Source organism: Syngnathoides biaculeatus, chromosome 5 (genome assembly GCF_019802595.1).
Source record: "Syngnathoides biaculeatus isolate LvHL_M chromosome 5, ASM1980259v1, whole genome shotgun sequence".
NCBI classification, from domain to species: domain Eukaryota; kingdom Metazoa; phylum Chordata; class Actinopteri; order Syngnathiformes; family Syngnathidae; genus Syngnathoides; species Syngnathoides biaculeatus.
In genome coordinates this window covers 12434492-12448846 of record NC_084644.1, presented here as the reverse complement: position 1 = coordinate 12448846, position 14355 = coordinate 12434492, and the positions used below count along the sequence as shown (strand labels likewise).

Here is a 14355-nt window from a genome sequence, read left to right as displayed (position 1 = left end):
TTCGTCTGCTCAGCATTGCAGTTTTATTGTTGCAACATGACGACCTTATTCTCTCAACATTTCCAATTTTATTGCCATCCAACTTCATGAAACATGAAATTTCACTGTGATAACTTAATTTTTTTTGTAACATTATGACTTCTCCACATAATGTTGCAACTTTGTCCTGACATTCTGACTTTATTGACGTCGCAACTTTTCTAGTAATACCAGTTTATTGTAAACTTGTAACTTTCTTGTAATGGATGGATGATTTCATTCATAATATTGTCATCCGTACATATTTCATAACCTAACAATATTTGAAACACTTGATTCCAAAACCTTTTCCAAATACAGTGTTCCCTCGCAACAGTGTGGTTCACTTTACGCGACTTCGGTATTGCACCGACTTTTTTGTGTAATTTTTTTTAACAGCATAATAAGTACTTTTTTTTTTTTTTTTTGCTTTTACATCGTATGAATGTGCATTGTGTTCTGCGTTATGATTTGCTCAAGGAATTCTAGCATCGGGTTCTGCCTCCCAATTGGCTAAGGGATTGTAGACTTGCGGCCTTTCAGGTTGGACACATGTATTTTTTAAATATACAAAGGTTTGAATGTTGACAGTTTTTAAACGAGAGAAATGTGAGAAAATGATAATGCCTGTCTGGGAAAAGTTTATAAAGTGTGTGGTTAGGGAGTTGACAGCTATTAAAAAAAAAAAAAAGTATATTGTCAATGAAAAAACATACTGTAAAAGAGAAAAGAACAACTTGTAAACAATAAAAAAATTCACTGCATATGAAAAAAAAATCCTGTAAATGAAAAAAATAAATTACGAACAAAAACACAAAAATCAACTTCTACATGGATTTACTTGACAGAATATAAAAATTGGTACTTTTTTCTTTTCCATGAGACTATAACAACTGCTCAAAAATACTATCATGTTATTATTTTGTTAAATGTCACATTGAACTTTTCTCTTGTGTTCATTCTGAACCTATGAAAAGTCATACTGCCTTGTTCCTGTTATAGTAAGAAAACGTGCTACGCCTCCCAATATTTCAATAATGATGTTTTCCCGCACTCTAAACAATTTGGAATTCCATGTGCAACAACTCTATTATGCTTCGCTCAATGTTTTTTTTTTTTTTGTCTGCGCTGCCAAAAGATCATAACGAGGAAAGAGCTTCCTTCCATTTGCATGTCATTCATACTCCCGATGACTTGTATTGTGTTTCTTAACCGGATTGTCAGACATAAGTATTATTGTTTGCAGTGGATATGATTACGCCTCACAATGTGGATCATGCAAACAAAAGTATTGCATTACTTTATCTAGCGGCCCCTCTTGGGTGGCATATTGAGGAGGAATTCAATAACTTCAGCGCTTTAATCCATTTTTTCAAATATATACAAAAGGAATGCATTCAACTCTCAACACTTTGGTGCAGTAAATGGACTTTTGTGTTAATGTGTGCCAATTAAAGATTGCTTTTTTTTTTTTTTTTTTAATTTTTTAGAATTTTCAGCCTTGGATGTCGTCAGATAGTTTTCCTTCTCTTGCAGTTTCCAGAATGAACCTGCAGAGGGCGCCCTGGGGACACGATGAAATGCAGTTCCCTGCTGGAAGTAGAAGGCGAACAGCAGGTTTCGTTAAAGCTAATTTTACTTTTAATCCATCTTGTATGATATTACTTGTGTAAATGTCTTTAAATAGCTACCATTTTCAGTATGAAAGTCCATCTTCTGCGATCACGTGTACTTAGAAATAAAAGTACAGTGGTGTTTTGAATTATGAGTTGTTTTGTGACAATGAAAATTGCTCAAGACGCTCATCTCGCAACTCATCTTTCTCCATCCAAGTCAACGGAAATGCGTTTCAGCTTCTCCTAAAATATATATAAATATATTTTGTGCGGTAATGTTTTTAATACAGCGAAAAAAAAAAAATAACATTCTACCAATCATCAACTCATCTACGAATTATTCAGAGATGCACGCGTGTGTTACAACGCTGTTATTGCTTGCTTTCTTGTTAATGCTGACCTCTGGGTTGGAAGATGTTGCGTTCAGGTGCAACACCTTAATAAAAATATTAGTAATAATAGTTACACATACATTTAACAATATGATTGACTACTCATTTTCACCAATCCAATTAAAAACTGAGTGACTAGTTTTATTTTTAGGTAATCACATTTGATTTAAAATGAAGAATTCCAAAGATTTTACATGCACTTTTTTTTCTTTTTTTTTTTTTTTTTAACCTGGCCTATTTGTCTCTTTGAAATATCGTATGTGTGAGGAATTTGCCCTTTTCTGCTTTCTTTTGGGAGCAACGTGTAAAACCTGGCGCTCTCCTCTGGTTTAGCATCAGGTGCTAAAGTCCAACAGAAAGCAGCGCCCCAAAGGGAAAACTATTGATCCTCCTCCCCCTTTTTTAATGCCAGCACGTTTGCAGAGCCGACTTGAGAAGAGTAAGTCATGAAGTGAAAGTCAAGAGGGAGAAAAAAGAAAAAAAAAATCAAGCATCTCGTAAAACCGAGGCCTTCTGGTGTATCCTTTTTGCCCCCCCCCCCCCCACTCCATATGCTTCCTGCTAATAAAGTAGCCTGCACACGATCCGAAACGTCTACACGTGGACACCATGTTGTCAACTTTGGGATAAGGCGCAAGAATGATGGGAATTATGGCTCGGGGATGTCAGCATTAAAACGGTGGCCCGTTATTGTCAAGGACATCGCAAACGGGCGGCCAAATACAACACTAACGTTAACTAATTAGAGCCGCTGAGAATGGGAGTGCCGTACCTCCATTTTTTGTCATTTCGCAAGAGAGTGATTTCAAGTTTTACGGATGTAATAAAATCCGCAGGATGTCTCGTTCACTGATTTATAAGGCAACGGTGACTTCTTTTGAATACTTGTACAGCACATACAGAATAGAGAAATTGTGATTTATTTTTTTTTCTCCCTGATTTGTGAATTCTGCCCACTAGAATCATTTTGGACTCTGATCAACTTGGCAACTGAAGTATCATCGCGTTCTTATGTTGGATCATTTACCGCTATAGGCAGCTTGAAAGAAAAGATACTGGTATTAGATATAAAGTTTAGTGCAATCGAGTTTTTAAGTCTTCATAGCGACATGCAGAGGTACTGGCACTCATGCTAACTTTGTGAGTCTTCTATCAATCTCTCAAGTTGCCTTTCTGGGAGGTTTTCGCAAGAGGTGAAATCTGCTTTCATGGGCTCTGCAATTTTTGGATTGGGAGTTGGCCCAATGTTGAGCTGTTGAATCAAGAAAACTGCAACGTGCAATCAAAAACTGCCCCCCATCCCCACCCTAAAACTGGACTGAAATCAAGTCTTCTCGATTCAGCGCTGCATTTCATTTCAAAATGACACAAATGGAGTTAGCGCTCTTGAGTTGTCCCAGTTATGACTATGAAGTCTTCAGGTTCTCCCCGTGCCTGCGTGGGTTTACTCTGGGCATTCCGGTTTCCTCCCGCATCCCAAAAACATGCAACATTAATAGGACACTCTAAATTGCCCCCTTGGTGTGATTGTGAGTCCAACTGTTATCTGTCTCCGTGTGCCCTGCGATTGGCTGGCAACCAGTTCAGGGTGTACCCCGCCTCCTGCCCGTTGACAGCTGAGATAGGCTCCAGCACTCCCCGCAACCCTCGTGAGGATAAGTGGCAAAGAAAATGGATGGATGGAAGTCTTCAGGTATATACAATGCTTTCTTTTTTTTTCAAGCAGCACATAAGGCGGTCCTTGGGGAGCTGGGGATCATATATAAGGGGTCTCTGGGCCATAAAAAAAATCTAAACCCTTGTACTAAAGTCTTAAACGGATGCACCTGCTAGCTGCTACATTAAAGCAGGAAGTGCAAATGTGGAAGCTGAAACCAAACTCATGTGCATCTGACAATTACAAAAGCAACTTTCACTCTCAGTGTTTGGGTTTTTCGACTGCAAATTTGCCACCGTTTGCAGGTTTGGGGACCCAGCCTTCCTCTATCTGATGGAAAAACTGCGCCTTTTTTTTTTTTTATTTCCAGGAAGTACCAAGCGTTAAAGGTGCCTACAAATGCAACTTCAGGCCCTTCTCACAAGACTTAACCACACACACGTACACGCAGTGTCTGGGAACAAATAATAATAATAATAATATAAATATGGTTGCAGGTGCCCTCAGGTGGCTTCCGGTGAAGTGAAACACGAGTTTGCGGCGGCACGCTAACGTTCATTGAAGAGGGTTTTCCCAGGCTGTGTGACTAATGGCATTACACAAATGTGACATAATGAACATTTGTTTCGACGAACAAAGTCGAACGAGGACTTTCTCTCATTTGTCTCGTACTGTACACGACGCAGGGGGAGAACAACAGAATGGTACGGAACAAAATAATGGAAACGTAAACAGCGCAGTGGAGGGGAGTGGTTTACGCGTCTGCCTCGCAGTTCTGGATTCTGCGTTTGAATCCCGCTTTGCGAAACAGGGAAAGGGCCAAGAAGGTAGGTCAAAAGGGTGAGAAAGGAATCAGTGATGGAAAGCATCCATCTTACGTCGGCCTCAAAGTTCTCTCGCTTCTGTTTGAATCCCGGCTCGGGAAGCAGGATCGTAGCTAATGGGGGAGATTTAAGGAAGAAAAAGGAATATAATAAAAAAATAAAAGGAAGTCAAACAGGGAAGAAGGAATGAAAGGAAATGGAAACATTTGATGGGAAGAGGAAGGAATGGAAGAAAATACAGGAATTGTCAAAATAGTATACTCAGTGTTAAGTCTTTGACGAGCAAATATTTTAATTTGGATACAAGAAAAATTGATGGTTCCATCGTAAGTATGAATAAATTTAGCTGTGACAAAATAGTCATTTTTATTTTTCCAATTGGAGACACGGTGGTGCAGCTGTAAAAGCGTTGGCCTCACAGTTCTGAGGACCAGGAATCAAATCCCGCCCCTGCCTGTGTGGTGTTTGCATGCTTTCCCAATGCCTGCGTGGTTTTTTTTTCTTTTCTTTGGGTACTCTAGTTGCCTGCCACATCTTAAAAACATGCATTAATTATAGTGCCGGAACAATGGAGCAGCTGGTAAAGCAATGGACTCACAGTTCCGAGGACCCGGGTTCGATACCGGCCCCGCCTGTGTGGAGTTTGCATGTTCTCCCAGTGCCTGTGTGGGTTTTCTCTGGGCACTCCGGTTTCCTCCCACGTCCCAAAAACATACAACATTAATTGGACACTCTAAATTGCCCCTAGGTGTGATTGTAAGTGTGACTGTTGTCTGTCTCCATGTGTGCCCTGCGATTGGCTGTTAACCAGTTCAGGGTGAGCCCTGCTTCCTGCCCGTTGACAGCTGGGATAGGCTCCAGCACTCACCGTGACCCTTGTGAGGATAAGCGGCTAAGAAAACGGATGGCTGCATATATATATATATATATATATTTAAACCTAGATTCTTTAGCGGTTCATGGACACACACCTGTTTTCATTGTTCCTGTACTTGTGTATTCCTTCTTCCATCATAAAAGCATCTCTCTCTCTCTCTCTCTCTCTCTCTCTCTCTCCTCTCTCTCTCTCTCTCAGTCTCTCTCCAGCGGTGAAGGGAATGTGGATGCTCCGGAACCCGAATCAGAAGCTTCCCTCTTCCCCCGGCCGTGTTGTGATAAGCTGCTGCGTGGATCCATCAAATGCATCCGAGCATCCCACTGGATCACCGAGTAAAGGAGGAGTGAGGGTGGGCTTCAATCCCCCCCCCCCCCTCTCTTCTCCTTCTGCTGCTCCGGCACCTGAGTTTGTCCAGTGTTTTTGCTCCACATCCTCCAGGCGAACGTCAGCGGCGACGGCGGCGCACACGGCGGGAGAGAGCCGAGCGAGGCGCGGCTGAAGCGGCTACGAGCGACGCCGTGTCACCCCCCACCCCCCCGCCCAACGAACACCCGGAGGCGTTTGGATATTTTCCCTTTGTTATTGTTGTTGTTTATCGAGTCGGATAAGTTGCGCGGGGACGTAAAAATGCCAGCCTTCTTCCGTCATTTTCTCCGTTCCGTACCATCTGGGTATCGGCTCGCCGTGGCGTGTTGACGCCGGAGAAGGAGGGCGAAGAGCGGCTAGGCGACGAGGAGGAGGCGCCCCCCACCCCTTCGCATTCTGATGCTACAGCTGGATTCCTGTCACCGTGGAGGGATTAAACACCGATGAGAGTTTGTTATTGATAGCTGTGCCCGTGCGTTTACGCGTGTGCATCATGCATCTGCACACAACTTTGTTCACGTCTCCTCTGGTTCTGTTTTATTAAGAAAAGAGAGGGAATCTCTCAGGAAACACACACCAAAAAAAAAAAAAAAAAAAAAACCCCAACAAAACACTGGTAGCATGCACCAGAGACGCTGCAGCCCGTCACTAAAGAGAGCCCGGGGCGGCGGGCTTGTGTTGCCAGCACATTGCTAAAAAAACTCAAGAATTGCCTGGAAGCCAAGCCTCGTGCACAACCGGCCAGCTGTGTGGTGGGGAAAAAAGAAGAAAGACAAGACATTTGAAGACTCCCGAACAGAAGATTAAAAAAAAGGAGGACAAGTTGAACCGGATGGTGTTCCGAAAGTTGCCCGGCGTGTCTGCGTCAGGCATGGGGCTGCGTCTGTCACAGAAGTTTGTCTTCTTGCTCTTCCTGTCGGGCCTGGTGACCCTTTGCTTCGGGGCGCTTTTCTTCCTGCCCGACTCGGTGAGGCTGAAGCGCATCTTCCTGTCCAAGAGCGAGAGCCAGCCGGCGACAGCGGCGGGCTCCGGCGTGGCTGAAAACGATGCGGTCGAGCGCCCCAAGAGACCCCGAGAGCAGGAGCGCCCGCGCGGTGTGACCTCCGCCAAGGGGGAGAGCGGCGGCGGTGGAGGAGGCCTCGCCAGGTTCAAGGCTCTCGCCCGAAAAACGCCCCCGTCCTACGAGGCCACCGAGGAACGTCTGGCAGGCGGGAAAGCGCAGGAGGACCTGTCGGAGAAAGCGTCCTTGCCCGCCTCCGCCGCCGCCGCCTTCTCCTACAAGAACTTCCGCGGGTGTCTCCTGAAGAACCCCCTCGGGAAAGATGGCGGCAAGCCCGGCGACCCCAAGACGGACGAGCGGCGGGAGAAAGTCAAAGAGGTGAGAGTCGATGTTTTTGTGCGTTCACACCACCAGACGGGTTTCTCTTCGCGAGCTGTCGAAACAATAATAGATAAGAAAATTGGTAATTATGATCCCATCAAGGCAGAGAACACCCTGTACATATTTTGTGGACTCTGTGGACCGCCAAAGAATTGAACCGATCCGCCGTAGATTCCTGTTGCACATCCAGTAACTGAGCTCCAAGAGACATAACTAATAGAACTCTAAATTTAGAGTCCTTGAAGGATCATCAACAGCATGTGACCAAACCCCAAGGGCAAAACATCCCACGCATATATATTTTGGGGTCTTCATTAAGGTCATTAGTTACATTGAACTCTCACCAGTCAATAATTGCAGTTGTTAAGTGAAGCAGCTGAATGCCTCTACCAGGTACCTCACGCCCTCCGAGGTTCCACTTTTGGACCGTCAGCTCTAATTGTACCCCGTATTTCTGGTGGGTGCTTTATTTGTTTTCTGCATGTCATCTGTCCTAAATGGGGAGTGGGCGGCAGCCATGTATCGCCCAGGGGACCAAATCCAGATAACGGGTACCCGATATCCCCACAGGTTCCCTTTGTGTACAATGAGCCCCTCAAAGGTTCCACTTTGGCACAGCTGATGTTACACTTGTACAGTTTAGGATCAAATGTTTGCCTTGGAGTGCAGTAGTTAGTAGTCCTGTGTGGTACCCAGGAGTACAATGTACCTCTGATAACAAAAGTGAACATTCAATTATACTGTTAGGGGTACTCCCCCTCAATGGTTTCATACTTTTTACCTTTTGGCCTGTTGAACAGGTACAAGTGGTTACCTTGTAGGATTTTTGGGGGTCGGACACGAGTGCTGTGCGACTCTTCAAGATTCCACTATGGCAGAATTGGCAGTTTAACTTGATCCTACAGGGCCTCGGAAGATGTACAAATGGTGACTTTGGGGTATTCGTGTGTCGTGTGCATTGAGGCACCTCAATTGCATAACTGTTTATGTCACCAAAAATACTTCTTGTCATTAGGCACTAGAAGAAAACAATAACCAAGAATTTTCCCTGTCGTCGAGATGGATGTTTGGTTTGTACCCGTAGAGACAGAAAGGGATCGCTGCTTGTATCATTTTGAGCCCCGGAAGAGGTACAAATGGTTACCGGGTGTAGATTGTACCCTGAGGGGGAGAGCAGGACCCCGAACGACTCCACATCTGCACCCACTCAAGGTCGAGCGAGAGGCCGGTGGGGGGGGCGGTTGGGAGGGTACTAGTTTGAAGGGGAGCCATTGGCTGCCGTGCGGCCTTGTGACTTGGCTAAAAGCCGGCTTTCTCTGCCTGACACCCTCTCCTGCCGCGACACATGCCTCTCGAGGCCGGCGGGGACAGGCCAGCGTGATAGCGGAGGTGTCAGCGGATGGCAATGGGTCCCCCCCCGGACCCCTTCTCGCGTGCGCCGACCTCTCGGTGACTCACAGCTTCTCCTTTACACATAAAATGTCAGCGTGACTTTGCCCGTTAAGCTGAGCTCTGCGCGAGTTTTTCGTTCAGCCGCCGGCTCTGGTCATCCGAGGCTAAAGTGATTTTTCTACCCTTGCACTTTTGTTGCCAATTTTATGGTGGGGGAGTGATCTCAGCCCCTTTTCAAAGACACACTCCTCGCTTACTTGCACAACTTTTTGTAGTGTGCAAATGGCTTTCTTGAGTCTTTTCTGGCTTGCCTGTTTGAGAGCGTTGCCACACTTAAAAACTCACCCAACAACGTGAAATTTGGTAGGCGTGTCTATCATGTGTCGACTCACAAAAAGTGACACAGGAGGTATGCAGTTTTTGTTTGGGTCCTTTTGTAAGGTCCAGGGCTCCTCCAAAATGGGAACTTGTCCTCCAGATTCTGTCAGATCAGTAAAAAGAGAAGACCAGACATCTTCCATTTTATTTTTGTTTGAATGTTCCATATTTGAGGTATTTGGGTCATTTCCAGAGGTCCTTATTGCACGCTGGAGGTTATATCCCGATTGCTACTTTATTTTAAATAAACACACAGCAAATGCTAAAATGTCAGCTGTTGAATTACCGTCATTGCGTCTGTCATTTGATGAGATGTAAAAAAAATTTAATACCTCCATTCTAAAATTCAAAACCCGTTTCATGAGTCAGTATGAAATGTAGTCGGCGTGTTTTATCTTGAGTACACCAACAAAAAATATATCAAGTAGCCACGGCCAAAAAAACACAGGAAGTCTGCCGTCGGGCATTGACTACGAAGCTCTTCTTTTGTTTCTCGCGCATCCAGTTTTGGATTTGCCGCAAAGACGTTGGAAAAGATTCTAACACCGTCGGCTGCCAGCAGTCAGCGTGCAGCCCCGCCGCTTTCCTCCGCCGTGTGTGAAACAAGGGACATTAATGGCCGGATCACACAAGGTGGCCGGCCGCCGCCGGCCACCCCGGGGGATAACGGCCCGCCGCTGACGAGCCACTGTTGTTGCAGTTTGCAGGTTATTGCTCCAAAACAGAATGACGATAAGTTTTTGTTATTTCTTTCAAAAATAATTTCCTGTGGATAGTTCTGTGATGCCCAGAAATACAGTAGTACGTTGAAAATGGACATTTTTCCTGAACACGTATGCCAAAGCTGAAGCAGCTTTTAACAGTTTTACTTGACAGTTGTAGTTGACATTGTGATTTTGTGTGATATCAACAAATACAAGAACGTGAGCTGGCACGGTGGAGCAACTGGCTTCACACTTCTGAGGACCGGGGTTCAATTCCCGGCCCTGCCTGTGTGGCGTTTGGATGTTCTCCCCTTGCCTGCGTGGGTTTTCTCCGGGCACTCCGGTTTCCTCCCACATCCCAAAACATGTAACATTAATTGGACATGCTAAATTGCCCCGAGAAGTGATCTCGAGTGCGGCTGTTTTTCACCATGTGCCCTGCGATTGGCTGGCAACCAGTTCAGGGCGTACTCCGCCTTCTGCCGGTTGAGAGCTGGGATTGGCTCCAGTACTGCTGTGACCCTCGTGAGCATCAGCGGCTCAAAAGATGGATGGATGGATGGAAGAATTTGGGCCATCATTCATTTTTAATGGTTCAGTATTGGACCACTTTCTTGAAACGTTCCCTGTACGAGCCTTCGGGCCCTCATTGTCCTTCGATAGTGTGTTGAAAACAAACACACACTGCAATGCACAATAACACTGAAATAGTGTGGGTACTTATTTAAAAAAAAAATCTCACAAAAAAATCATTTATTTTTCATGTACTACTCATTTTATTTTTATTTATTATTTTACTTATGTTAATTTACATTTATTACATTTACATTTATTTATATTACATTACATTTATGTTTATATATATATATATATATATACACAGTATCTACTAATCAAGCAAGAACTACAAAATTATGTATAAAATTGATTAGTGTTTTATTTATTCTTATTGTATTGTTCTCGAAATATAGTTTATATTTTATTATAGTTTTGCAGTACATTTAATATAGTTGATAAACACATTTGACTATGGTCTACCTGCCTTGGCATGATTTTCCCGAGTGTTTATGATTGACTTCACTTGCGACAGTGTGGAGGCGGTCAAAGTCTAACTCAAACAATATCAACAAAGATAAGGTGTCCTTACATCACTTGAAAACGACCGTCTTGAGAAGCAGAAATCGGTGACGGGAAGGAGCTACGTGGCAACGTTCTTCTGCTTAACGCCATATTGGTGGAGAAACGGGAGTTCAGAACATTCTAAGAGTACTTTAAAAGAAGAACGATAATCACACAAAGTACAAGTGAATAAATGATTTTCCCTTTTAAGGCCATCAAGGAATATTGACCTCACATGAAATGACTGACAAATGTCTAAGCATTTGCTGGCTTGGGGAGCAGTTCAGTTTTTGGGTTCTGTGTTGGACTCGTCGGCATAGAGACCAGCTTGAAAGCCTCGGTTTGGGAAAAAGACAATTCTAGGAAAGTCTAGGAAAAATGGGATGCCATTTCAAGTTGTCTTTGAATTTTCCATTTGTCAACACTATGGAAATTGTCAAATTGATTGTCATATTGTCATTGTTAGTTAGTTAATCTTTTACTTTTTAGCGTGTGCGACAATCACAAAAGTGCAATGGTCAAATTATTTATCAATCAGTTGTATTTTTATTTTTAGGAGACCGAACTGTAGGGAAAAAATGCAAAAAGATGCTACTTCCGTTGGCAAAGGCAATCGTCAGATTGCGGACGAAGCCCTTAGCCGACGCCGTTACGTCGTTGCAAACAGAACCGTTCTCATAATTAAACTCCTCTTTCATTTTCCAAATGTGACTCATAAAATTTGTGCCGAGTAAAGAACAAAGTGGATACTGTACTTTTTTTCCCCCCCAAGGCGTCGTTTGCTAATCAGTACGTGTAGGTGGAAATATTTAGCGGAGGGGAGAAGAGGACACAGTTGGACAAACATTTGTCTGTTCTTTCCAGTAAACATGGACTGTACTGTCCGGAGTGACCCGCACGCAGGCACGCAAATAAATGCTATCGGGATGTTTGTTTACACAGTCCAGATCCGAAAAGACCCCAAAGGCCAAAAACGGTCATTCTGTGTCCTACAGTAAGACATTTTTATCCGTTTTTCTATTTCCAGTGTTCCCCCTTTTCAAACTTCTTATATATTTAGTTTGTATATTTTTATCGTCATTTCAATGTGATATGTATAGTATTTATTATTTTTGTAGATGAATTTTAAACAGGAATTTATTTAATTTTAATTGTATTTGTTTATTTATATCGGGTATTCGTGAAAGCTGCTGATGACAGCGACCGGTACTTAAGAGAAAAAAATATCTGATTAAGTTTTCATAGTCGGTATTTGGCACAACTTTTTGTTTGCTATTACATGTCATTGTGTTAACAGCAATTGAATGTACAGTATATGTATCAAAAGTACTAGTGGTATTGATACTCTATCAGTGAGTACTCTACAATGAATGGTGTTGTGGAGCATCCTCATTTTTAGAAAATTGTAATATACATAATATATGCTCAGCTGGAAAGCGTTGGCGTCACAGTTCTGAGTTCTGAGTTCTGGAGTTCATGCAAACTCCACACAGGCAGGGCTGGGATCGAACCCGGGTCCTCAGAACTGTGTGAATGGTTTTCATTTCCATGTGCCCTGCAATTGAATGGCGACCAGTTCGGGGTGTACCCACCTCTCGCCCAAAGACTCCAGTACATCTGTGACCTTAGTGAGGATAAGTGGTTCAGAATTTGAATGGAGAGAGAAAAAATATTGTCTTATGTTTTTTTTTTTTCATTTGATTAATTGTTTTCCTCATGTGGTACTGAGCATCCGAACATTTTCCCACGTCGCAGTTACCCTGACAACCTAGAATCCTTAAGCAACCCTATTTCCTGTAGTATGATTATCATTATATGTCCTATGATGGCACGACCGAACAACCCACCCCAAAAAAACTACGAAAAAGCACAATTTGTAAAAAGTCTGGCAAGGTCAACTTTCTCTGCAATATAAAAACATTTGTCTCCCCCCCCGTCTTCCATCCTTTGGGTTGTCGAAAGCATTGCGTAACATAAGCAGCTCGCAGCCTTTTCCTGGTGACGAGGCCTGGTAAACACATTGCAGATGTTCTTCTCTTTGTTTCCCCCCTACAATAAAATCACCCCCCCCCTCCAAAGTTCTCATTTGAAATCCGGCCTCAGCAGTCCCCCCCCCCCCCAACTTGCAGCCTCCCCCCTGTTTGTGATTCCAGCTTGAGGGCTTTTTTTTTTTGCGTTATTTCCCTGTAAAAAAGGAAAACGTATTTTACAGGGCTTATAGGTGCAGCTCGGATTTCATCACCGAGACTCCCGCCCCAAACACACGAACACTGTGATGTTGCAATAAGTTCCAAGCAAAAGCCAATTTCTCAAGAGGGGGGTCTCTTGCTGACATAATGGGGTCATTGTGAGTAGACCACCTAATCCCCCCTCCCCACCTCTGTCTGAAGGCTCACCATGATGCTCTAAAACAACAAGTTTGATTGTGTTCCATCCTCTCCGCTAAGATGAAGTCTAAATTATCCATCCATCCATTGATTTTCTTTGCCGCTTATCCTCACAAGGGTCGCAGGGATGCTGGAGCCTATCCCAGGTGTCAACAGGCAGGAGACGGGGTACACCCTGAACTGGTTGCCTGCCAATCGCAGGGCCCATGGAGACAAACAGCCGGACTCACAATCACACCTTGGGGAAACTTAGAGCATCCAATTAATGTTGAACGTTTTTGGGATGTGTGAGGAAACCGGAGTGCCCTGAGGAAACCCACCCAGGCACGGGGAGAACATGCAAACTCCACACAGGCGGGGCCGGGATCGAACCCGGGACCTCAGAACTGTGAAGACTATGGAAACAGGGTATGGCATAATGCTCAATCGCAGCCATCAGAGAAGTCCAGAGCTAGATATCAGGCATTCTGAGAGGGTTCTTACGCTATTATAGGTCAACATCTTAACTCCAGTGCTGTCGTATGATGTCACAACAGAGTAAACATTCAGACCAGTGTCCTTGAGTGCAGCCTAGAACCCAAGAAGATTCCAGAGTTCCAGAGTAAAACCAAGTAAATAAATAAAGTTGACTAAGTAAAAGTTGAAAAAGTGCCCCCCCCCCCAAAAAAAACCAAAACAACTGATACCCTACCAGGCCTAGAACCGAAGAGAAATGTCCAGACCCAGCTTTTGTGCATTCTCAGGAAAACCAAGAAACAAAAGCAATTACATTAAAGAAAATTGAAGAAGAAAAGGCACATAAAAAGAAAAATAGGCTATCGTAGCATCCTCGAGTGCAGCCCAGAACTCAAGAGAGAAGTCAAGAATTAGCTTGAGTACATTTCTAAGGGGGGGGGGGGGGGGGAATCAGGGAGACCACATAAAAGGCAAAAAACAAGGTAAAAAACCAAAAAGAACACGGAACCAGAGCACGGCACCATGCTCGAGCGAGGCTGAGAACCCAAGCGATAATGTGGCGTATAGAGTTTCTTCGCTCATTGTAGGTCAAAGACTTAACTACATTATGGTCAGATACCAGATTATCATCATAAGGACCGATGGCCTGCTATTGCAAGGCAGCATGCTGGTGTGCGGCCAAGGACCAGTGAGGAAAGTCCCGAGTTGGTATTGTGGAACTTCTCAGAGTTGACTGGGCAGCTAAAAGATGCATGAGTTTAAAAAAAAAAAAAAAAAAAACATTCATT

The 14355-nt window shown here is 43.9% G+C and overlaps 2 protein-coding genes across 3 annotated transcripts in view; both read left to right on the top strand.

The window, feature by feature from the left end:
• The window catches only part of slc9a1a (solute carrier family 9 member A1a), a 47992-nt gene extending 46310 nt beyond the window's left edge, over window positions 1-1682 (top strand). The window contains exon 14 of the mRNA XM_061820909.1: window positions 1555-1682. The gene's annotated coding sequence lies outside the window, so the exon portion shown is untranslated. The remainder of the gene's footprint in view (window positions 1-1554) is intronic.
• A 4882-nt stretch (window positions 1683-6564) lies between these two features.
• Window positions 6565-14355, top strand: part of LOC133501273 (mannosyl-oligosaccharide 1,2-alpha-mannosidase IC) — a 160834-nt gene continuing 153043 nt past the window's right edge. For both annotated transcript variants that reach the window (XM_061820912.1, XM_061820911.1), the window contains exon 1: window positions 6565-7128. In XM_061820912.1, the coding sequence (XP_061676896.1) occupies window positions 6583-7128 (546 nt within the window). In that variant the 5' untranslated portion in view covers window positions 6565-6582. The remainder of the gene's footprint in view (window positions 7129-14355) is intronic.